Here is a 25,409-nt window from a genome sequence, read left to right on the forward strand (position 1 = left end):
TTCTAGATTTTAGAGACTGTTTGAGCTAAATCTCATCATCACCCTTACTGGCTCTGTGACCTTGGGCAAGTTACTGACACTTGCCTGCCTCAGTTTTTTTATCTATAAAAATAGTGATGATAACAGCGCCTATAGTATAGAACAAGGCCTGGGCAACTATAAATGTTCAACACATTAGCTAAAATTATGTTAGTATTTCTTACTCTAAAAAATCAGATGTTCAATTACTAGCCAGCTTTCTTGAAATTTGAAAGCTTTTATGTCTTTGTTGTTATATAGATACAGATATCTACTTATAGTGTATGTATATAATTATATATATGTTATTTAGAGAAAATATACAGATATTTAGCTATGGTAACATAAATATCTGTTCTTTCAGTACATAATTTCAGCTAAAAATATTTGTATATTTTCTCCTACCTAAACCTGTATGATGGAAGCACACATAGTACACTCCCAAGACAGTTGTGTGCTTACACACACTCCTTGAATTTTCCACCTTTCAGTCCAAGAATCTTATTAACTATGTATCATTGTTACTTTGTACTTTAGAACATAATGTTCCTTTTGACTCAAAGATCCTTATACTTGGAGGCCTACTACTCCTTTAAGACCAAGCTTTAACATAACCTCTGTGAAAGCTTTCTTGATTCTGACAAAGGCTCTGTGTTTTCACTTAATTCTTTACAACTTCAGTTTATTCATACACATACAGTTTATTCACTTTACTGTAATAATCCATTTAAATTTATATCCATTCTTCTGGAATCATGGACTCCAAGAGTTTTTATTGTACCACTATTAACAAAAATGTTGAGCAAATATCACATACATATATACCATACACACATATTACTCTACTAATATATACATTAAGCACCTTAGCCAGAAATAGATAAAATTTTTAACTGAGACAAGGATGAAATACAGACTTTTAAAATAATTTTTAAATTTTGTATCTTATAAATCATACATTTTAAAATAATAATTATAAGAACAATTTTATGTATTAACATGCAAAAAATTTCTCATAGTATTAATAATTTTCTGAATGGGATAAGATGATAAGTGATGACTTTTTTTTTTTAAGATGACTTCTATATACCATCCTTAGATATCTCAAGGCATAATACACAGAGTGAGGTTTATTGTTATTTTTTACAATTTTTAGATTTGTGATCCTTTGTCATAATGTAACTATACTGTCATTGTTATTGTGTGACAAAGAGTTTGTAATGAGAATAAGATGTGAATCGGCTCTGTCTTTCTTGTTCTCCTGTGCTTGCACTATTAGCATTGTCTTTATGATTTTGCAAGACTATGTTTTTAATTAGTCATAGAGAAAATAATAAATAAAATAATAATAATAAAACATTACACATACAATAAAAGCCCTACAAAAGTCATTTTAGCCTCTTTTCCACTTTGTAAGGATTCATTCAGGTACTATGAGATATCCATAAATCCAGGGCACACATAAAATTCAGTGCATTGAAGGACACAAAAGAACACTTGTGAAGATAACACTGCCAAACTCACACACTTAGAACCTCTGCACTTCCTGCAAGACAACTGTTTACTGTATGTAGTGTGCATACCATGTATGCGCACTGTATGCATCTACCTTGCAAACTCACAAGGGTGCCAGTGTCAATCATGTTTTACCACAGTAAATTTTAAGTTTCTAATTTTTAGATAATAGGAAATTAAATTTTAACATGTTCTTCCTGTGCAACAGTGATTTATTTTGCTTATCCTCCTGGTGTTCTGCTACAGCACTTTAGAGGTCACTGCTCTAAACTATAGACCCCTCAAAAGCAGAGATGTTTAAACCATTATGGTACCTGTGTCATGCATATTACATGTAAGAGAAGTTCAATAAAAGCTTGCCAACTGAATGAATGAAACTTAGGGTTTTCTGTGATGTTTGAAAGTAACTTGGAAGTTTACAGTGGATATATACTGTCTACTCGTGTAAATTTTGACTTTGTCGTGGTATTTGTTTAAGATTCTAGTGTTACAAGAAGAAAACGAATTGTCGAAAATAAGCACAAAAGTCTTTTAGAGCAAAAAAGACAAAACCCTGGATCTGTAGGACAGAAGTACAGTGAGCAGATGAATGTAAGTACAGCGTTAGTAGACATCTCTATTCAATAGTGAAAAATTGCTTGGAAAACAGAATGTTCTTAAAGGTCTGTGCCCTGCCTGTAAACTGTTCCACAACATAAATGATATAGACAGAGCCATTGTGAAGCCCTGGAACTCTCTATGCCAGGAGCTTATCGTACTATACGTAAATGCTATATTCTACTTTGCCTGAATGATCAGTTACCAATGAATATTTTAAAGCAAGCTTAAGAAATTATTTTATTATTTGTTATTATTTATAGTCAGCTCTGGGGGAAAGCTGAATTTATTCACAACAATATTAGTATTTAGCTATACATTTAAAAAGGGAAAAAAAGAAAAGTAAACCAGAGCCATGGAAAATAAAGCAATGTGCTTATCATAAAGACTAATATGGTTCCAATGTGTTTAAATGTCCTCCTTGAACCTGAACTTCCTGGAAGACATGCCAAGAAGGAAAATAGAGTGTTGCATTGTTCTCAGGGGATATCGACAATGACTTTGTTTATACCATTGAGGATCTCCTATACAGGACCTTGAAGTTCATAATAGATACATCCCTATTAGCAGTCAGCAACAAATAAATAAGGAGTTTCCTGTGCTGTTTGAAATAGAGGCCTTCAGTAAAGGTCAGAAGCATACTAATGTGGATTTGAAAGTTAGTGGAGGTGATTCTATGAGAGCTAAGTAAATGTGACCTAAATATAACATTTTCTAGCAGTCTAATTTGATCCAATGATTGTATTTAAAATATTTTTTAAAACCTAGATGGATGAGTGAATAGCATTAAATACAACCTCTGATTTTTAATAAAATTGAAATAGAATGTTTTATGAAAAATTTGTATTTCAAGTTAAAGGTAGACGGTCCTATTGTCTGAATATTGTAGAAACTATTGATTTTTATATGGTTAGTTATTAATATGGAGAACAATCAACCATGATTTAGCAAAACAAATCATTTAGTTTTTTTATTTATGTAAATAATGCTGTCACATTACCAGTACATTTTTACTGCTTAATAACAGACATAGTACTTAATTATAAATATAACTTCATGATTACAAATAGAATAATACCTAATAAGTCTTTCCTTTTTAACTTCCATGTTGTTCATATCAAACATCTCAAAATCTCTAAAGTGAACACATTTTTTATCTTTATTTGTTATTTTTATCAATATATATTAAATTTATAAGTAATGTATAGTAATAACAAACAATGAACAAAGTGAATTTTAAATGCCATTACTATTGTCCTCTCTAAATTCATCTCTATTTTCCTGTGTCTTTCTGCTCTTCTGTGATTTGCTCCTTTGCATTCTGTCTTGCTGCCTTTAGAGTCCATTTCTGTTCTTCCCAGAAGCTCCACTTCCACTTTCACATACACATCTTTCACTCCACTTATACATCTACAAAAGTCTTGTTAGCTTTAAAATAGGTCAGTGTTTCCTGACTCAAAACAAAGTTTTGAAGTTTAATTTTTTTCATCCCTACTGTTTCGTTTTGATTTTTGGTTTGGGGTTGTGTTTGGTTTTGTTTTCACTCAAGAGGGTAAACAAGGATTCAGTTACTATAGCACTGGCTCTGTCACCTTGTTATTAGGAAATCTATTTTATCACACTGGATTTTTCCCAACCACTGCTTCTGTGTGGAGAGAATCTAAAAGAGGTCAGTTCAGTTCAGTCACTCAGTCGTATCCAACTCTTTGCGACCGCATGAACCGCCAGGCCTCCCTGTGCATCACTGACTCCCAGAGTTTACTCAAGACTTATGTCCATTGAGTTGGTGGATGCCATCCAACCATCCCATCCTCTGTCGTCCCCTTCTTCTCCTGCCCTCAATCTTTCCCAGATCAGGGTCTTTTCCAATGAGTCAGCTCTTCACATCAGGTGGCCAAAGAATTGGAATTTCAGCTTCAACATCAGTCCTTCCAATGAACACCCAGGACTGATCTCCTTTAAAATGGACTGGTTGGATCTCCTTGCAGTCCAAGGGACTCTCAGGAGTCTTCTCCAACACAATGAAAGATAAAAAAAAGCACAATTGCCACTTTGTGCCATGGTCTCAGTCCAGGTTACCTCAAGTCTATAATGGAGATCAGGCAAGGCTATGAGAGCTATTGAAGCAGGGTTTTTGCAGAAACCTGCCTCAGTTACTCTTCCAATTAGACTGAACAAAGCCTAGGTATAGTAATAACCAGGCAACTTAATCTAAGAATCATTTCTTAAAGTGGAACAGAATCAGCGTAAAGAATCAAAGTAGACCATATCCAGGGAAGGAGAGTTGGTATCACTCAAGAGTGTTGAATAGAAATGCTAGTTGCCAGTGCTCTAATATTTCTTATTTCTCAGTTCTGTACAGCATTGAGGCAGCTGTTTCTTTTTTAAGTATTGTCATCTAAGATGCTTGCTTATCCTTGGCATAAAGCCACAATGAGAGACTTTTGGCTAATAATTGTCACCTACCCTTACAATGATAAACCAGCCTTAGGGTAATTTTTTACCTTTCCTTTAGTTAATACTTTTGATTAACACCCAACTTACTTCCCTCTTCCAAATGTCCGAGATGATATTGCAATCTGAAAATGTACCAAAATTGACAGAAAACATTTTTCTAATCTTTAGTTACCATGAAAGTGGAAATTACTCAGTCATGTCCAACTCTTTGGGACCCCATGGACTATACAGTCCATGGAATTCTCCAGGCTAGCCTTTTCCTTCTCCAGGGCATCTTCCCAACCCAGGGATCGAACCTAGGTCTCCCGCATTGCAGGCGGATTCTTTACCACCTGAGTCCCAAGGGAAGCCCAAGAATACTGGAGTGGGTAGCGTATTCCTTCTCCATGGACTCTTCCTGACCCAGGAATCAAACAGGCGGATCAGTCACTGCAGGCGGATTCTTTACCTACTGAGCTATCAGGAAAGCCATTTAGTTACCATAGAAAGTGCTTATTCCAGTAATTCTTAATTTCTGCTCCAAAAAAAAAAGGAAATATGTATTATATGAATAGTGATAATTGAAAATAAAAACAGCAAATAAAAGTTTCTAAGCCAATATATATCACTAATTTTAAATATGGAATTATATTCTGATTTAATATTCTATTTTTATAGAATTTTGGACAAAGTATCCAGCTAAGTTCAAATGAGCCAAAACAAACTACAAAGGGTACTTCTAATATTGAAGAAGGTATGTTTTAGTTTAAACATTTTCCTCTTAGCTTTGTTCCCAATGATTTCTTTTTTGTTGTTCTTATACATATTTTCCAAAGTTCTTACATATCACATGACTGTTATATCACCAATTAGGACCTGAATTCTCCTCACCCTGCACATTTAGACTGTTGCCAGTTTTTATTTGTTCTAAATAATAATATTTTGAACATCTTTCTACATCAGATTTTTTCCTGACTATTTGATGATTTCCATATTTATATACCTAGAATTAAAACTAGAGTACCTGGCTTAATTGGCACCCAACTAATATTTATTGAATGAAACTCTGTGTATTAAATGAGTACTAGGTCAAAGGAAATAAATTTTGTTGTGGCTTATTTTATATGTTCCTGTAGCATTTTCCTGAAAAGTATTATCATTCAAAATTCTTCTGGGGTGTATGTGAACTTGAGGTGAATATCACATCTATTATTTGCATATATGGCAGAGAAATGGTTTGTTATTAGTTTTTATTTGAGTACCTTTTACAAATAATAAGCTTAATTGTTTCTGTATGTGTATTTATTTTGGTGAATTTTTTCTTCATATTCTTGTTTCCTATAAATACTGGAGTTTTAGTATTTTCTCACTCATTTCTGCACACTCTTTAAATATCAAGGATTCTGATCCTTATGCTGGTTACAAATGTTTTTACCACTTTATTATGTGCATTTTATTCCACTTATGCTTTATTTTCACATATAGAAGTCTTACTTTACATTTTTCCATTCAATAAATAATTATTGAGAGCTAATTTCCTGCCTACAACTAAATATTTTGGATACATAATAATTAACCAAACATATAAAAGTCTTGGCCTTCAGAATTTAAAATCTATTAGGGAAGACCAACCTTAAAAAATTTGTTTTTGGTTTTGTCTTAGTGATTTGTGCATTACCAAAGAAACTTCCCGATGAAGAAAGTTAGAAATGTTTCTTTTCCCTCTAGATTACTTTAATGATTTGATTTGTTAAACTTAACTCTTTAATTCCTTTGAAATTTGTTTAAATAGATGATGTGAAGTGAAACTCCAAAGTGCTTATTTTATAAGCAACAAGCTAAGGTATTTGACTCATCTTCTTTCATATATTTGATCCTTCTTTAGTCATATAAGGTCAGTTTCTAAGCTTTCAGTTCTGTCCAGCTGATCATCTAATTTTCTAAAATTTCCTTAAGTTCCTTTTCTCTTATCATCATAATTGCTATTATAAGACAGTCTCCTTCATCTCTTTATTCTACCAATGAATAATAAAAACAACACAGAAATAATCTACATATACATAATGTATTTTTTCCTTAGTTCAACTAACACTCTATGAACTTTTATTACCTCACTGCCATCATTTTGAGTATCTGTTTTTTTATTAAGGATAGGAAAATACTAGATATAGAAGACCCTGATAAATAAAATGCAAAGTAACAAAAGATTTACTGGGTTTATGTTTGTGAAATTAATACGTACAGGCATGTCAGTTAAGTATGTATAAGGACAGATCCCAAAGACAAAAAGGGATCAAAGAATAGTTAATATAAAGTTTCTGTAGTTTCAGGCAGTACTTCTGAATTTTTGATGGCTGAAAATCTAGTGAAAGCTTCAGTGCCTGAGGATGAGATTCTAACTGTCATGAATAGCAAGCAGCTACAGCAGACAAATCTGGCTTTAAATAAAATGCAGCAATTTAACATCTGTGCACTATCAGCTGAAGAACAAAAGATCCTACAGTCCCTCAATCATCTCAATGAAAGGTTATACTGTAAGTATGGAAGAATAGTTTTTGTATACAGGAAATTTTGTATTTTATTCTTAGACAATTTTTGTTTAAAACTTAATTTAAAAATTGAAAATGAAAATGCAAAATGTGTCCAACTTATCACCTATTTGAATCAAGTATATAACAATTTAAAATTTATCTGAATGTATATAGTATTTCAGATATACTGTATTCATATCATTTACAATGATACCAGTTTCACTGGCAGGCTTAATTGTCTTTTGGCAATGTGTGAATATACTTCCATTTCAGCAATGTGACAAGCTAGTTATCTGTACTTACCATCCATCTAAAACAACCATAAATTCAGGATTGTTGCCATTCAGTCACTTAAGTCATGTCCAACTCTTTGTCAGCCCATGAACTGCAGCATGCCAGGCCTCCCCATCCTTCACTGTCTTCCTGAGTTTGCTCAAACTCATGTCCACTAAGTCAGTGATCCCATCCAATCATTTCATCCTCTGTACTTACCATCCATCAGAAACAACCATAAATTCAGGATTACGTACTTCAAATTCTTAAATATAACAATAAGATGGTAAGAATACAGAAATTCATAGGACCACGAACTAAATATAAATAAGAGCCTAGAGTGATAAGGAGAGTGCTGCTGCTAGCTTTTCTCTTGAGAACATTTAACCCACAGAATGAAATTGAGCTTTGTTTTCATGGCCTCACGGAAAAATGAGAACAGAAGACAAAATCCATGGCCTACTTAAGATGAGTAGTCTCATGGAAGACCCTCCCACCCTAAAGTTGGGCCTACCGAGGAGCTACATCCTATGCAGTCTCACACTCCCAGAGAGACAAAGAGAGAGGCTGAAGAAAAAAAAAAGCTTGCCTAACAAGTCTCAGAATTAAACAGATGAGGGGCGAAGACATGCAAGTTTTTTCACCCCTCTATATGTCTCTGTATGTCTATGAAACTCTTTAAGAGGTTTTTGTCAACAACAGTCTCTTACTAAAGGAAATTCTAAAGAATGTACTTTAGCAAACCATAAGTGATCTCGGATGGATAGCCTGAGAGGGTAAATTTGAACAAACATTGTATAAAAAAAAATAATAAATGTAGTTAAAAAGTAGTATGTGATTCAAAGAGAAAACAGAATTTAAATACCTATCAAAAATATTACATAAATTGGAAAACATAACTGGTATTAAAGTGTACTGGAATTCTTGTATGGTTATGGAATTGAGTAAAGATAGAGATAAACTTTGTACGTGCTTGCTAAGTCACCTCATTCATGTCCTACTCGTAGCAGTCCTATGGACTGCAGCCTACCAGGTTCCTCTGTCCATGAGAGACAGAAATTAACTTTAGATGTTGACGAATAAAGTATGTCTGTGCTAATTACTAAGGTCACAGAAGAAAACTAGTTTAGATGAATTATTAGCAGATGAAATTGACTATAAAGCAGAAAACATTACTAGACATAGAAAAAGATGACTTCATGATGATCAAAGTTTTAATACAGGAAAAATCTATAAAATATTTTCATTGTATAAACATTTAAAAACATAGCCTCAAAATGTATAAAGTGTTTTTTAGCCATGATTAGCGGATATTTTAACATTAATTGTAATTGATTACAATCAGTAATTGATAGAACAAATAGACTGAAAAAATTGATATATAAGAGCAGAGCAGGAGACTAGAGAAATTCTTTCTCAGTGGTGCAGTCTTGGAGAAGGGGAGCAGGCGTCACTGTAGGAAAGGTATCAAGCTCCATGCAGAACCTTCTTTCCTGCAGAATGAAGATCTGGGCTTCCCAGGTGGCACTAGAGGTAAAGAATCTACCTGCCAAAGCAGGGGACAAAAGAGATGTGCGTTTGATGCCTGGGTCAGGAAGGGTCAGGAAATGGCACCCACTCCAGTATTCTTGCCTGAAAAATTCCATGGGCAGAGGAACCTGGTGGGCTACAGTCCATTGGGGTGCAATGATTTGGACACAACTGAGCTCACACACAGGTATTGGGATAGAGGCAGCAAACTGCTGATTGCCCCCAGGGCACAAGTGAAGACTTACTGGGTGCAGTGGAAAGGTAAGAGAAGTAGGCTTCTACTCTTGGAGAAGGGGCAAAAAGGAGACAGAGACCCAGATTATTAGAGGTATCATGCTATTGGAGAAGGGGCACAAAATTGTCTTGCACAAAACCTTCCAAAGACATAGTGGACAAGGTGGACTGCCCTCGAAAGGAGGAGCAGAATGACTGAGGAGGCATAAAGGACATGCCTAAGACTAAGCCTGGAGCAGGACAACAGAAAAACTCCACTACTGCCCCGCTACAAGGCCAGCAAGTACCAAAAAACAAGCAGTGGGAATTAGCTGGAGAAAAGCAAGAGCAGAGAGAGTTTTGTGGTGCTGTGCAGACACACAGGGAGGCAAAACCTGAAAGTAGAGGGGAGAATGTAAGGGGAAGACCTCTGACACCTGCAGAAGCACAAAATAACACTAGAGAATTTTGAAACCATTGATCCACTGAAGGTAACCATAGCAACAGTAAGACTCAAACTGAGTTGACTAACGACACACACACATACATACACACCAATTGTCTAACAGAAAAGACATGCCCATTTTCTGACACAAACATGTTTACCTCAAACAAGAAGTTCAGCATTCAGTTAAAACTTAAAAAGCAAGGAAAAAAACTCACAGTCAAGGGACAAAGCAATGAACAGAGTGAGACACAGGTGGCCCAGATATTGAAACTGTTGGATAGATAATTTTTAAATAACTATGACTAATATGTTAAAGGTGATAGTGGAAAAGGTGGGCCACATGGGAGATTACAAGGCTGAACAGATAAAGAAATTCAGTGGAGAGACGGAAACCATACAAAAGGGTCAGATAGAAATGTGAGAAATAGGAACACTGCAACAGAAACGAGTAATGTATTCTATGTACTTGTCAGTAGATTCAACAAAGCTGAGGAAAGAATTTATGAATCTGAAGATAAGTGAGAGAAAATTTCCAAACTGAAACACCAAGAGAAAAAACAAAACGTTTGAAGGAAAACACCAGAACAGAGGATCTAAGAGCCATGGAACAATACAAAGCCATCTAACAAACATCTGATTGGGATCCCAGTGTGAGAAACTGCAGCCTTTTTCACTGGAATGAGCTACTGATTGGATTTAGGTAAAACCCTTTCACATGGGATGAGAACCTGTTCTTGGGTTCCAAAGAGCCATGAAGAACTTCTGGGGTCATTTTGAGACAAGTTGTTTGTCACTTCATATTGCAACAATTGGGCACCAAATGGAAAGAAATTAAATTGAGCTCCTACTACATAATATATGTAAAAATCAGTTACAAGGTGACTAAAGATTAAATATGAAAAATATATATAAAGCTTTTAGGAGGTAGCATAGAAAATATTTGTAATCTCAGGATTTCAAGAAAGGATTTCTTAAGTAGAGCACAAGGATCATAATCTATGGAGGAAAAAGATAATAAATTTGACTGTATTAAAGTTACAAACTTTTCTTCGTATCAGAACATTCAAAGAATGAAAAGGCAGGCCACAAAACAAAAGAAAATTTAATACATTGTTCAAATATATAAAGAACTATATATCAATAAGAAAAGTCAATTTAGTAGAAAAATAGGTGTGGGAAAACAAACAGGAACTTCACAACAAAGAAAATGCAAATGACAATAAACACTAATAGATTATTCAACATTATTAGTAATGCAAAATAAAATGAGATACAGTTATAAGCTCATCAAAAGACATGAATTTAAAAGCGTGGCAATGCTAAGTGTTGGCAAAGACATACAGCAATTAGAGCTCTCTGATAATGCTGATGGGAATGTAAACTGATGCAATCTTTTAGGAAATGTTTTGCTACCCATGTAATAAATTGAACATACCCTCCAACCTAGCAATTTTACTTCTAGGTGCATATCTAGAGAAAACTGCACATGTGTATCAGGAAGCATGTATAAGTATGTGTAGTTTGTGTGTGTTAGTTGCTTAGTCGTGTCTTACTCTTTTCAACCCCATGGAGTGTAGCCCATTAAGTTCCGCTGTCCATGGGATTCTCTAGGCAACAATACTGGAGTGGGTTGCCATTCCCTTCTCCAGGGGATAGAGATGATCATAACAACAAAAGCCAAAAATTTTTAAACATATATATAAAGAAGCAAAGCCAGTTTAGTGCATTACCTCTGTGAGCAAGGGAAGAGAGTACAATCCCCAAGGGCAGCTGAGGTAGGGAATTCCAGGATTTCTCCAAAGTGGTAATGTTCAAATGTCTTAGTCTAGGTAGTTACAAGACATTAGCTTTATTATTACTAACTAAAATATGCACGTATTTTTTACATACTCCTTGTGTTAATTTCAAAATTAAATACTTAATACATTAATAAAAGACAGGGTGCTGAATCTACAAAAGCAACACATAACTAAAGCTATAGGTTTAAGATGTAAAATTATGCAGTTGTGCTGTGCTCAGTAGCGGCCAACTCTTTGCGACCCCATGGACCATAGCTCACCAGGCTTCTCTGTTCATGGCATTTTCCAGGCAAGGTTACTGGAGTGGGTTGCCATTTCCTTCTTCAAAAATTAAGTAGATAAAAAAATGAAAGCATCAAGTCAGTGTTTTTGGAGGGTTCTTTTTTTCCTTTAGATACTTCCACACATCTTAAATGCTTCATATAAAAAATTCTGTCTTAATTTTTTTCTTCTGCCCAGATCCTTGCTATTTATTATATGGACAAAAGCAAAAACATTGAAAAGGCAAGAGCTGACCAAATTACTAAACTTTTTGCACCTCAGTAGCTAAACATCTCCTCTTTTTTCCTGAGATCCTCTAAGAATGAAATTTGGTTTTTGTTGAAAAAGAAGATAGAAAAATTAAAAAAAAAAAAAAAAAACACAAGAAGATAGAAAAACTTTAAAGAAAAAATAACCTAGCATTTGAATAAAGATTGGTATGGGACAGTCAAAGTACTAGGAATGTCCTTTTAGGAACATAAATTTTGTGTATAATAATTGTTTTTAATCACATTAACTCTTGATTGTTTCTGAGGCCAATAAGGAAAGAAGTTTCTTATTCAGTTTTGAATATTTTGACACATCAGAGTTTAATATTTGATTCTTTAGCCAGTCCTTTCAATATACATAACTAAATTATTTATATATCATGGTATAATTATTTCAGATATACAAGAAATCATTTGCAAAAATCCATCCATCAAAAGTACTTTACAAATAATACCACTTCTGGTAAGTATTTTCAGAGTATTTTTTGTTTTCTTGTTTTAGGAAACATCATGTTTTTATATGTAAGAATTCTTTATTGATAATTTTTCTTGAGACTGACTTTTAGGAAGCTTTTCTCCCCAATCAACTTTTTAATTATAAGATGTTTTATTAGAATCAAGCAAATATTCTCTCATTTAAAAAATCATAATATATTTTTACATTGAGAGCATTTCATCAATTGACAGATGGTAACCATTCACTTTCTCTCCAAACACATTACTCTTCCTTATTTTAACATCAGTAACATAGTAACCTCCCTTTCTCAGGGAAAATGGTATAAATTCACAGTTATAACATCAAAATTACTCTATTCCCCTCCTCCATCAATATGATTTCATTTGTCATATTCTGCCTGGAGATTTGAACATTTTATTTTTGTTTGCCCTTCTGTCTGCTGCTTTTATTTTATGTTATTTTACTCTTCATTTAGATTCACCTGCTGTTGACATTTTGCCGTCCTTGGTTTATCTGATGGATGGATGGATGGGCAGATGAAAGAGCAGAGTAGAATATGTGGGCTCAGATAGGACAGGGTAGATGGGACAGAAGATGCATAATTACACACAAACACATATTTTAATGAACTGCTTAAAAGTGTAGACATGGTGATACTTCCCCTCTGATACCCCAGCATACAGAAATTCACCTACATAACCACAATATCATCATCACACCCAAGAAATTTAATATCACATATTATTTGATACACATTCCACATTCAAAGTTCTTCAGTTGTCTAAAAAAACTCTCTGTGGCTATTTTATTTCTCTGATCCAGGATCTAACCCAAGATTATAATGTTGCATTTGGTTGTCATATCTTTTAACCTAGAAAAGTTTCTTCTCTTTTTCAATCTTTCATCTACATTAACACTTGCAAAGTGTCCAGACGGGTTATACTGAATACCCTATAATCTGGATTTGTCTGATTGTTTTCTCATGACTGGATTCAGGTTATTTTTTTATTCAGGTTATTATGAATGCAGAGTTCTCAGTTTATGTTTTTGTAGCCTGTTTTTCTTCTAATCACTTGGGCTTATTTCTACCTGTACCTTGCCTTCCTGTCTTCTGTTGAACTGCTTGTTATTTATAATCCTGAAAACAGACGTCCACACTTCTAGATGTCCAAGCTTAGTGCCTCCCTTTGGAATAATGTGCATGGGCTTTCCATGTACTTTGGTCTTTTAAAAGATTTCAGAAGTTGTTCTTGGATCTTCATTGTGTTTTATATATGTAAAATTATTTAATATGAAGTTTTAAAAAGGCAATATATAACCATATTCTTACACTTTCTGTATGTACCAGAGACCATTAAAATTGTATTTACCAGGACACCTGTAGTATAGCCTATTTCTAGTCAATAGAGATTTTTCCAAAAATTATTTCTGTCTCTTTAAATGGCAAAAATGTCTGTTCAAAAGTATTTGTTATCTTGGGGATATTGCAGATAAGCTTTTTATCAGTGTTTTTTATTTTTCATTCATCTCCAATGTTTTTCTATCCATATGAACAAGAATTTTGTTTTTAAATTATAATGCTCTATTATAGCTTTACAATGTACAAGTATTTTGTAGTTAATTCAGAAACTGAATTTCTCCACCTAGCAACACTAATTGTATAATATATGTCAGGTACCCACCGCAGTACTGAAAACCCAAATGTCATTGGTTTAACATTGGAGAATTGATATTTCATTCCCAGAAGTTGTATATCTCTCTGGAAAATTCACAACCTGAGTGAAGTTTATATATTAATCCACCACCCCCCACCCCACATATATGGTTTTATTGTTGTTGCTGTTTGCATGTTTACCCCATTCTATTGCCTTTTGGGATATTTCCCCCATACCAGTGTTTGATAGTGTTGATCTGGGTTTCTCATCTCAGGCATAGAAGTAAACTGATGTATTTTTTTCTTCCTAATGTGTTTAGTATGAATTTTAAAAGACACTTTATCATTTTAAAAAGTCATTCTGAATGGTGTAAAACCATTTAAATCATTTGAAGCCATTATCTAGAAAGAACAATAATGGATTTCTAATAGTGGGATTTCAGGCACTTTAATACTTGGGTTAGAGGAATAATTTTGAGCAGGAGAGCCACCTCAGTATCTTTCATAGCACAGTCAACTGCTATTGCTTAGAGCAAGTGCTGTTCTGAGATTTTTCAGAAGAAAAGTATTCCACCCACTCTTTCCTGTATTCCTTCATTGAACACTCATAATCACTTGACTAGTATCCACCCCCCAAGAGTACTGATTAGCATTATGTGAGATAATCACCCATGTAAAGCACTTAGAACAGAACCTATAACATAGCATGTGCTAAATACATGTTCAGTTGCACTATTATTATTATTGCCACCTCAGCTTCCCAGGTGGCTCAGACGGTAAAGAATCCACCTGCAATGTGGGAGACCGGGTTCAATCCCTGGGTCAGGAAGATCCCTTGGAGAAGGAAATGGCAACCCACTCCAGTATTCCTGCTTGGAGAATCCCATGGACAGAGGAGCCTGGTGGGCTACAGTCGATAGGATCACAAAGAGTCAGACACGACTGAGCAACGAACAAACATGCTCATCTTACTAGTTTAAATTATATCCAAAAAAAAGTGACATTCCAAAAAGTATTTACATGAAATTTACATGCAAAGTGTAACTTCTTTTCTAAAAAATAGGAATTATTCTAACAACAATTTTTAATCCCACAATGTACCATGTCGATCTTCCATTCCAGCCAAACATGTTTAATGTATTTAATGTGAATCAAGTTTGCAATGCTCTGCTCTGCTTTCGTGTTTTTCTCATGCTTTACTTAGGTTTTTGCCCAATTCCCATCTGCACTATGTTTTTGCTCTACTCTTCAGACACAACCCTCTAAACTGCAGTTTAATGTTACTTCTCCCAAGAAGCATCCTGTGACCAATCCATCTATGATACTCTAAGCCTCCTCTGAACTTATTACTGCAGTATATCTGGTTTTACACTTATATACTCCATATGCACTTTATTAGTTGTCTTTCTAAGTGAATAATCTTTTTTGGATCTTAGAGGCTTTTTTTCACTTATCTGCCCACTTCATAGAAATTTGCAAATATTAAATACTTGAAAATATTGGTCGAGATTATATGGGTTTTTTATACATGGTCTGTGAATATATAAATTATCCAAATTTTTCAGACTTCAATTAAATGCAGTGAGCCTGAAACTTTTTTTAATATTCTAAGGATTTTATAGTCCATAAAAGTACCACTGTTTCTGGAGTTCTTCCAAAGGCCTCTACTGAGTGTTGTTTATCTGTTTGTTTGCTTTGGCTGCGCAGGCTTTCTCCAGTTGTGGGCGCACAGGCTCCTCTGGTTGCAGAGCACGGGCTCCAGAGCACACTGGCTCAGCTGTCCTGTCAGCTGAGGTCTTGGTTTCCCGACCACGACCACACCCACAGCCTTGTGGGCTCCCAGCCACCGGGCCACCTGGGAAGCTCTAAGTGTTAATGTTGTTGTGTACTCACTCAGTCGTGTCCAACTCCAAACCCATGGACTGCAGCCCGCCAGGCTCCTGTCCATGGAATTCTCCAGGCAGGAATACTGGAGTAGGTTGCCATTTCCTTCTCCAGGGGATCTTCCTAACCTAGGGATCGAACATGTATCTCCTGCATTGGCAGGCAGATTCTTTACCACTGTACCACCTGGGAAGCCCCTGAGTGTTAACATTTAATCAATAATAGTCTTTGTGGCAACTGAACATTTTCGAGATATACTAAGAAGAAAGGAAACTCACACTTACTAGGCTCCTACCATTGAAAAGCACTGTACCAAATGGTCTCATAGATATTCTTCTCTTTAATCTTCTAAGTTGGTGACATTAACTGATTTTCTCAACTCTCAGAACTATTCAGTGATGAGGCAGGGTTTACACTTTCCCATCCTCCCCTCAAAATCTGTTCTACCTTTTATAATCCTTATTTCAATCAATGACACCATTATCCACCAGATTTCTCAGAGAGAAATTTGTATCTTATCCAGGCTTCTCATTCTCCCTTAACCCCTAGTCAATAAATCCTCCTAATAATAAAGTACATCTCAAATCCGCTGACTCCTCTCCAATTCTACTGTTATCTTAGTTTAAGAATTCATCATGTCTTATCTAGACCATTTCAACAGCCTCCCTTTTTGCTCTCACCACTGCGTCTTCACACCATCGCCAATCTTTTTAAAGCGCAAGTATGAACGTAACACTCTCTTTCTTAAAATCCAACCTCAGTAGTTACCCATCATCTGAAAGATAAAATTAAGACTTCCCTGGTGGTACCTTGAATAAGAATCCGTCTGCTAGTACAGGGAACAGGGTTCGATCCCCGGCCCAGGAAGATTCCACATGCCACAGAGCAGCTAAGCCCATGCACCACAACGACTGAGCCTACGCTCTAGGGCCCACGAACCATAACTGCAGAGCCCATGGGCCACAACTGCTGAAGCCCTTTCACCTAGAACCTGTGTTCTGCAACAAGAGAAGTCACCCTAATGCAGCAAAGAGCAGCCACTGTTTGCCGCAGCTAGAAAAAGCCGGTGCAGCAACAAAGACCCAGGGCAACCAAAAATAACTAAATAGATAATGAAAAGTAATTTTTAAAAAACTCCAGAGAACTACATTCAAGAGCTTTTCACCCTCATCTCCAGTTGCTCCACAGGTCGTGGTTTACATACTCTTGAGGAAGAAGCAGGTCTCCCTGGAACTTCTTGCAGCATCCCGGGCCCATGCTGCTCCCACTGCCTCACAGGACTGCCCCTAAATGCCCCTCTCCTACTGTTCTTTAAGACTTGACTTCAGTGTCATCACCCTGATAGGCCTACCCAGCTCAGACTTTGTTTTACCCAAAATTTAGAAGTTCTTCTGCTTGGCAACCATAGCAGTATGATTTTTTCTTTTTGTAAAAATTATTATATTTGCCTATTTTTATTCACTGAACAAATATAGCGTTAGTTCTTACCCTGTGTCAGGCTGGGGCTTGAAAGCAGAAAATGCTTTCCTTTCTTCAAGTAGTTTGCATTATAACACAGATGATACAGATAAAATTCAAACAATATAGAATAAAAGGGTTACTCCAGACCCTCCCATGATTTTTCAATATAAAAACTAGGAATCTTAGAAGCAGAATTTTCAGTTTGGAATATTTTACCTGCTTTTTAAATAAAATAAATTTAATGAATTTTTAACAATTACCTTCCCAAGAACTTCTTTAGCCTAACATTGTTAAACTACTCCTAGGGTATTATATGGGCTCCAAGTGATTCCTGTAGAAAATAAAATTATTAAATTTTGACCATTTACACAGCAGGTTATGATTTTAAAAAAGCACATCTATATCTTACCAATAGCAAAGAGTAAAGACTATGAACCATTATAATTAGTATGATGCATTATATAAAGTGATAGTCATCATGTTGAGATTGATGTTTATGTAGCATTTGAGAAATTGAATTATGAGTTTAGTCTTATTAAAATCTGTAATCTGTAAGGAGCTCCACCTAACAGATTTTACCTTAAAGTTTATGAATACTACAGTAAAAGAATATATTCTGAAATTATGTTACAGAATAGCCAGCCAAGGACCAGTCCATCTCCTGATGTTGGATCCAGATCACAGAGAAAATACTGATGAGTATAACAGTAACTATTAAATGGAATCATTATTTTTTAGAATCTCCTATAAATATATATTTATGTGTTTGTTAACTATTAAAATACTATAACCATCAAATAACATGAACAATGGAGATAATTGATTTACATTTATGCTATAAATAATACTTTATTATGTATTTTATTGATAAATACATTTTTAATAAATGAAAATACTTCACTGTTTTTAATGAGAATGCTACTAGAAATAAATTCATTGTATTTAAAAACAAAGTAAGATATTTTATTATTCAAATTATGTGTTAGCTATAGTTCAGGAGCTTGTTTTGCTGAAATTCCTAATAAATTCTAAATTTTTGTTGAATGGTGTAAAAAGTTTACGATTAATAATACCTCTCATAAATAGTAATTCTATTTGTTTAAGACTTTGAAGGATCTCTGTACTTTGGAGATGTTACTAAAGGGTCTTATTCTCAGTTCTGCATGTTCAGAAATTAAAGTTATCACTTTTTAAAGGGGTGATTGATCTCTAAAGAATTGGCTTTACTAGCAAAGCTCATGAGGCAGATGGTAAATATAAAAAGTAAACTACAATCCCAACTGGATTACTTAAATTTTCTGATCAGTATGTTCTTTTCCCAATGAGAGTGTCTATTGGTGAAACCAGATTTATATTAGAAAGTTGTTTCTCTAAGTATAGAGACAAAACCAAAAGTTGTATGGTCATAAAAAAAATTGTCTTCATAAAATTATGCTAGTCTCATACATCCTTTTGAAGAAGGAAATGGCCACCCACTCCAGTATTCTTGCCTGGAAACTTCCATGGACAGAGGAACCTGGTGGACCACACTCCATGGGATCACAAAAAGTTGGCCACGACTGAGTACATCAGCAGTATACATCCTTTTATCAAGTATTTCTACCTCATGCTCTCATCACCTCTCATCTGGACTATTTCAAGATGAATCTCTTACCTCTGGCACCAATAAGGCTGCTAGAGTGGCATTTCTAAAGTGGGAGTAAAGTGACCAGAATGAAAATCAAATCAATCCCACCTTAAATGTCTTTAGAGCTTCCTCTAGAGCACACCTGATCATGGCATGTAAGGCTCTTCATATCCTGAGTCCTTCCTGTTTACCTACATCATCTTTACCAACTCTCTTACCATACCACTTATTCCAGCATACTGAACTCTTTACAGACCCCCAAATACAACCTGCCATTTCATGCCTCTCTGCCTGTACACATACCATTGATACTATCTTGGAATGCCTTCCCTTTCACTCTACTTACATATGCTGGTAAATTTCAGTTCATTCTTTTAAATTCTGTGTAGGTTAAATTTCCTCCCAGTTTTTTCTAGTAATCATCCCCACTACCTATAAATCTCCACTACATATAAATTTGTACCCTGCATTGTAATTATTTGTGTGCATAAATGTCTGTTCTTCTAGATCAAGAGAATTCTGGTAGGTAGAAATTGTCTTTAATTTGTGCCCTTTGAAATAAAAATAAGGTACATAGCGGCAGATCAGAATAACAAAGGAAAAAGTATTCAATTGTTCAATTTATTGAGCCCCTACTTTGTGCTAGGTAGTGCTTTGTTTCCTAGGGATACAATAAAAAACAAAACTAACTGTCTGCCACTATGGAACTTAAATTTCAGTGAGAATTACAGATTTTAAAACAAGACTATAATATTAGATAGTTAACATACTATAATATCAGATAGCACCAAATGAAAATCAGAGCTTGGTAAGGGACGGAGAGTGACGGGAGTATTATTTTAGACAGAGAGGTAAATTGCTCAGAGAAGGGCTCTGAGAAACTGACATTTGGGGACATATGTGAGTGAGGTACAGTGGCCTCAGGACTGGAGTTTTCATCCCAATCCCAGAAAGGGCAATGTCAAAGAATGTTCAAACTACCACACACAATTGCACTCGTCTCACACACTAGCAAAGTAATGCTCAAAATTCTCCAAGCCAGGCTTCAACAGTACGTGAACTGTGAACTTCCAGATGTTCAAGCTGTATTTAGAGGAACAGAGATCAGATTGCCACATCTGTTGGATCATCGAGAAAGCAAGAGAGTTCCAGAAAGACATCTACTTCTGCTTTCTTGACTATGCCAAAGCCTTTGACTGTGTGGAGCACAACAAACTGTGGAAAATTCTGAAAGAGATGGGGCATACCAGACCACCTGACCTACCTGTTGAGAAATCTGTATGCAGGTCCGGAAGCAACAGTTAGAACTGGACATAGAACAACAGACTGGTTCCAAATAGGAAAAGGAGTACGTCAAGGCTGTATATTGTCACTCTGCCTATTTAATTTATATGCAGAGTACATCATGAAAAACGCTGGGCTGGATGAAGCACAAGCTGGAATCAAGATTGCTGGGAGAGATATCAATAACCTCAGATATGCAGATGACATCACCCTTATGGCAGAAAATGAAGAATTAAAGAGTTTCTTGATGAAAGTGAAAGAGGAGAGTGAAAAAGTTGGCTTAAAACTCAACATTCAGAAAACTAAGATCATGGCATGTGGTCCCATCGCTTCATTGCAAATAGATGGGGAAACAATGGAGAAACAGTGAGAGACTTTATATTTTGGGGCTCCAAAATCAATGCAGATAGTGACTATAGCCATGAAATTAAAAGACACTTGCTCCTTGGAAGAAAAGCTATGACCAACCTAGATAGCATATTAAACAGCAGAGACATTACTTTGCCAACAAAGGTCCATCTAGTCAAAGTTCTGGTTTTTCCAGTAGTCATTTATGTATGTGAGAGGTGGGCTACAAAGAAAGCTGAGCACTGCAGAATTGATGCTTTTGAACTGTGGTGTTGGAGAAGACTCTTGACAGTCCCTTGGACTGCAAGGAGATCCAACCAGTCAGTCCTAAAGTAAATCAGTCCTGAATATTCATTGGAAGGACTGATAGTGAAGCTGAAACTCCCATACTTTGGCCACCTGATGCGAAGAGCTGAGTCATTGGAAAAGAACCTGATGCTGGGAAAGATTGAAGGTGGGAGGAGAAGGGGACGACAGAGGATGAGATGGTTGGATGGCATCACCGACTGGATGGACATGAATTTGAGTAAACTCAGGAGTTGGTGATGGACAGGGAAGCCTGGTGTGCTGTAGTCCGTGGGATCGCAACAAGTCAGACACAACTGAGAGACTGAACTGAAATGAACTGTGAGTGAGGTAGGAGAGCTAACCTTGGTGGTATAGAGGGGAATAGAATTCTACATAGAGGGGACCTTACACAATAACATGCTGAACATGTTAGAGGAATAGAACTGCTAGCATGGCTAGTGAGGAGCAAGCAAGGTAAAATGACTGGGAAATGATGTAAGGGAGGGGGCCACAGATCAGGTAGAGCCTGTAGGCCATGGGAGGAACTTCAGATTTCAGGCTAGAGTTATGTGAATGTATCCTTCTCAGGGTTTAGGGTAAGGGAGGAACATGATTCTTTAAAGGATCACCCGGTGTCTGGAGCATATATTTAGGAGATGGAGCTGGCAAGATTTTAAGGAGGGGAACAATTAAACAGCTTTTGCAATAATCTAAGTGAGAGAAGTTTATGGCTTGCATCAGATTAATAATAATGGTGATAATAAGTGGTCAGATAAATGCTTATTTTGTGAATTATGATGGAATGAATGTGAAGCATAGAGAGAGGGAGACATCAAGGATGATTCCAATGTTTTTCAGTCTGAGTACCTATGTGAATGATGGAGCCATTTCCTGAGATGAAGAATACAGGAGAAGAAGCAGGTTTGGGTTGAAAATCAATTTTTAAGATGCCTATTATCTATCTAAATGGTGATACTCAATAGGCAGTTAATTATGCAAGTCTGGAATTTGGGTGGGCAGTCCTGACTAAACATATAATTTGGGAATTGCCAGTATGCAGACAGTATTTATAGCCATGAAACTGGATGAAATCATCTGGAAAGAGAATGTAGCTAGAGAAGAGATCTGAGCAGCCAAGAAAGAAATCACCTCAAGAAAGTGGGAGGAACTTTAACAAGTGGTGCTGGGAAAACTGGTCAACCACTTGTAAAAGAATGAAACTAGAACACTTTCTAACACCATACACAAAAATAAACTCAAAATGGATTAAAAATCTAAACATAAGACCAGAAACTATAAAACTCCTAGAGGAGAACATAGGCAAAACCCTCTCTGACATAAATCTCAGCAGGATCCTCTATGACCCACCTCTCAGAATATTGGAAATAAAAGCAAAACTAAACAAATGGGACCTAATGAAACTTAAAAGCTGCTGCACTACAAAGGAAACTATAAGTAAGGTGAAAAGACAGCCCTCAGATTGAGAGAAAATAATAGCAAATGAACCAACAGACAAAGGATTAATCTCAAAAATATACAAGCAACTCCTGAAGCTCAATTCCAGAAAAATAAATGACCCAATCAAAAAATGGGCCAAAGAACTAAACAGACATTTCTCCAAAGAAGACATACAGATGGCTAACAAACACATGAAAAGATGCTCAACATCACTCATTATTAGAGAAATGCAAATCAAAACCACAATGAGGTACCATTACACGCCAGTCAGGATGGCTGCTATCCAAAAGTCTACAAGCAATAAATGCTGGAGAGGGTGTGGAGAAAAGGGAACCCTCTTACACTGTTGGTGGGAATGCAAACTAGTACAGCCACTATGGAAAACAGTGTGGAGATTTCCTAAAAAACTGGAAATAGAACTGTCATATGACCCAGCAATACCACTTCTGGGCATACACACTGAGGAAACCAGATCTGAAAGAGACATGTGCACCCCAATATTCATCACAGCACTGTTTATAATAGCCAGGACATGGAAGCAACCTAGATGCCCATCAGCAGATGAATGGATAAGGAAGCTCTGGTATATATACACCATGGAATATTACTCAGCCATTAAAAAGAATTCATCTGAATCAGTTCTAATGAGATGGATGAAACTGGAGCCCATTATACAGAGTGAAGTAAGCCAGAAAGATAAAGAACATTACAGCATACTAACACATATATATGGAATTTAGAAAGATGGTAACAATAACCCTATATGCAAAACAGAAAAAGAGACACAGAAGTACAGAACAGACTTTTGAACTCTGTGGGAGAAGGTGAGGGTGGGATGTTTCGAAAGAACAGCATGTATATTATCTATGGTGAAACAGATCACTAGCCCAGGTGAGATGCATGAGACAAGTGCTCGGGCCTGGTGCACTGGGAGGACCCAGAGAAGTCGGGTGGAGAGGCAGGTGGGAGGGGGGATCGGGATGGGGAATACGTGTAACTCTATGGCTGATTCATGTCAATGTATGACAAAACCCACTGAAATGTTGTGAAGTAATTAGCCTCCAACTAATAAAATAAAATTTTTTTAAAAAAGGAAAAAAAAAAAAAAAAAGAAAGTGGGAGGAAGCAACTGTATCAGAGTTGATAATAAATTAAATTTGGTTTAGATTAGAACTGAAACACTCCCCTTGGATTTGGCTTCCTGGAGGTCACTGGTGGCTTTGACAAAAAAGGTTCAGCAGAGTATCGGGACAAAAATCTGACTGGAATGGGTTCAATAGGGAGTAGAGAAAAAGATAATAGTAAGATGTTATTGGCAATTTTATAGTAGTAAACTTAGACAAATAGAATTGGTTAGCAGGCAAGATGTCCACATCCTCCTTCTCTGAACTTGTGAAGATACTGATAGGCATGGCACCTTTCATGGCAAAGTGAACTCTGCAGACATGACTAAGTTAATTATCTTGAGATGAGGAATATTATCCTGGGTGATCTGGGTGGATTCAATGCAATCATAAAGGTCCATGTAAGTAAAAGAAGAAGGCAGGAGGATCAGTGTGAGCTAAACTGCTAAACTGCTGGTTTTGAAGGTGGAGGAGGGGACCACACTGGGGAATATACATGTGGCCTCCAAAAGGGAAAAAGGCAAGGGAACAAATTCTGCTCTAGAGCTTACAGAAGTAACACAGTCCTATCAAAGGTTCTAGTCCACAGAAACCCACTGCAGTTATCTGTTCTCTATAACAGTAACAGGTCTGCATTATTCTAAGACACTAAATTTGCGATATTTTGTTACATCACAATAGGAAACTAGTACACCATCATACATAACAGAGTCATGAGTTATGGGGATTAGAATGTGATTATCTTTTGTGAACCATTATTCTGTTACCATAGTCCAGAGACAGCTTAAACCCACCCAAGGTCATGACCAACTGAAAGAAAAAGTATTTTGTACATTCTTATTTGGAGTGTATAAGAGTAGAATTTAATAAGGCAATAGAAAATTTAAAGCTCAATTTTAAAAAAATAGAAAGTTGTTTGCCTCTACTTAGTAAACATTTTGGACCTTTCTTTATGCCATCAATACACCTCTGTGAATCAGGATGGCATTAAACTGCTTTCCCCTCAGTCCTGGTAATGTGCGGAGGTCGAGAAAGGTCTCTGGTCTTCTCTGTGCCATGCTTTTAGAACAGGTGGCTTCCAGTCCGTAAGTACTAACCTCGAGCACCCGGACAGCAGGCTCCTCCCCGAGGTACTGACTCGTTCTCCTTTGATATCAGGTCTGTGGAGCCGCCCTGGGGGCCTGAGCTGTGCTAGCCTCTCCTCTCCTACTTCATATTTCAAACAATAAAGGCTGTTCTACAGGAAAATAAATAAAATGATATTCCAATGGGGTAATCTGGCAAGGTGGGTGTGCCATGATATTTGTGAATCATTTCAAACATCTTAAATGAAAGCGTGTTTATTTTTTTTTTGTTAAGGATTCATATTTATGTGTTGCTGTAAATGTATTCAACAGCCTCCTACATTGCTAAAGCAACTCCACAGTTAATAGTCCCTAACTTTAATCCCTTTCATTTGTACATCAAAGAATGTCTCTAAACAAGGGATAGTTAAAAATAATTAAAAATCCAAAATCAGGCTAGACTAGAACAACCTCACTAGTAAACTGGTAAAGCAGGACAAGATTTGTACTTTGCTAATACATCATGACATTGTCTTTTTATGAAACTGCAACATGACCAGAATTCCCATGCAGTATTGGCCCTGTGTGTATGTGTATGTGTGGTAGTCGCTCAGTCATGTCCAACTCTTTGTGACCCCATGGACTATATAGCCTGCCAGGTTCCTCTGCCCATGGAATTCTCCAGGCAAGAATTGATAGCCATTCTTGATTGATGCCTGGAGGAATGGCTCGAGTGGGTAGCCATTCCTTCTCCAGAGGATCTTCCTGACTCAGGTATTGAACCTGGTCTCCTGCATTCCAGGCATTCTTTACTGTCTGAGTCATCAGGGAAGCCCAGTATTGGCCCTCAATTCAGTTCAATTCAGTTCA

The 25,409-nt window shown here is 36.2% G+C and overlaps 1 protein-coding gene and 1 non-coding gene across 2 annotated transcripts in view; both read left to right on the forward strand.

Annotated features, from left to right (window-relative positions):
• Window positions 1–18,266, forward strand: part of CEP126 (centrosomal protein 126) — a 99,859-nt gene extending 81,593 nt beyond the window's left edge. The window contains exons 7-11 of the mRNA XM_065944169.1: window positions 2,012–2,124; window positions 5,245–5,320; window positions 6,891–7,100; window positions 12,289–12,353; window positions 17,980–18,266. Coding sequence (XP_065800241.1) covers window positions 2,012–2,124; window positions 5,245–5,320; window positions 6,891–7,100; window positions 12,289–12,353; window positions 17,980–18,042 — 527 coding nt within the window. The 3' untranslated portion in view covers window positions 18,043–18,266. The remainder of the gene's footprint in view (window positions 1–2,011; window positions 2,125–5,244; window positions 5,321–6,890; window positions 7,101–12,288; window positions 12,354–17,979) is intronic.
• Window positions 18,267–24,441: 6,175 nt separating this feature from the next.
• On the forward strand, window positions 24,442–24,591 carry LOC136176132 (small nucleolar RNA SNORA57). Its single transcript, XR_010664508.1, has one exon. It is a non-coding gene; the product is annotated as a small nucleolar RNA SNORA57 (small nucleolar RNA).
• The last annotated feature ends 818 nt before the right edge of the window (window positions 24,592–25,409 follow it).

This window comes from Muntiacus reevesi, chromosome 9, assembly GCF_963930625.1.
Source record: "Muntiacus reevesi chromosome 9, mMunRee1.1, whole genome shotgun sequence".
NCBI lineage: Eukaryota > Metazoa > Chordata > Mammalia > Artiodactyla > Cervidae > Muntiacus > Muntiacus reevesi.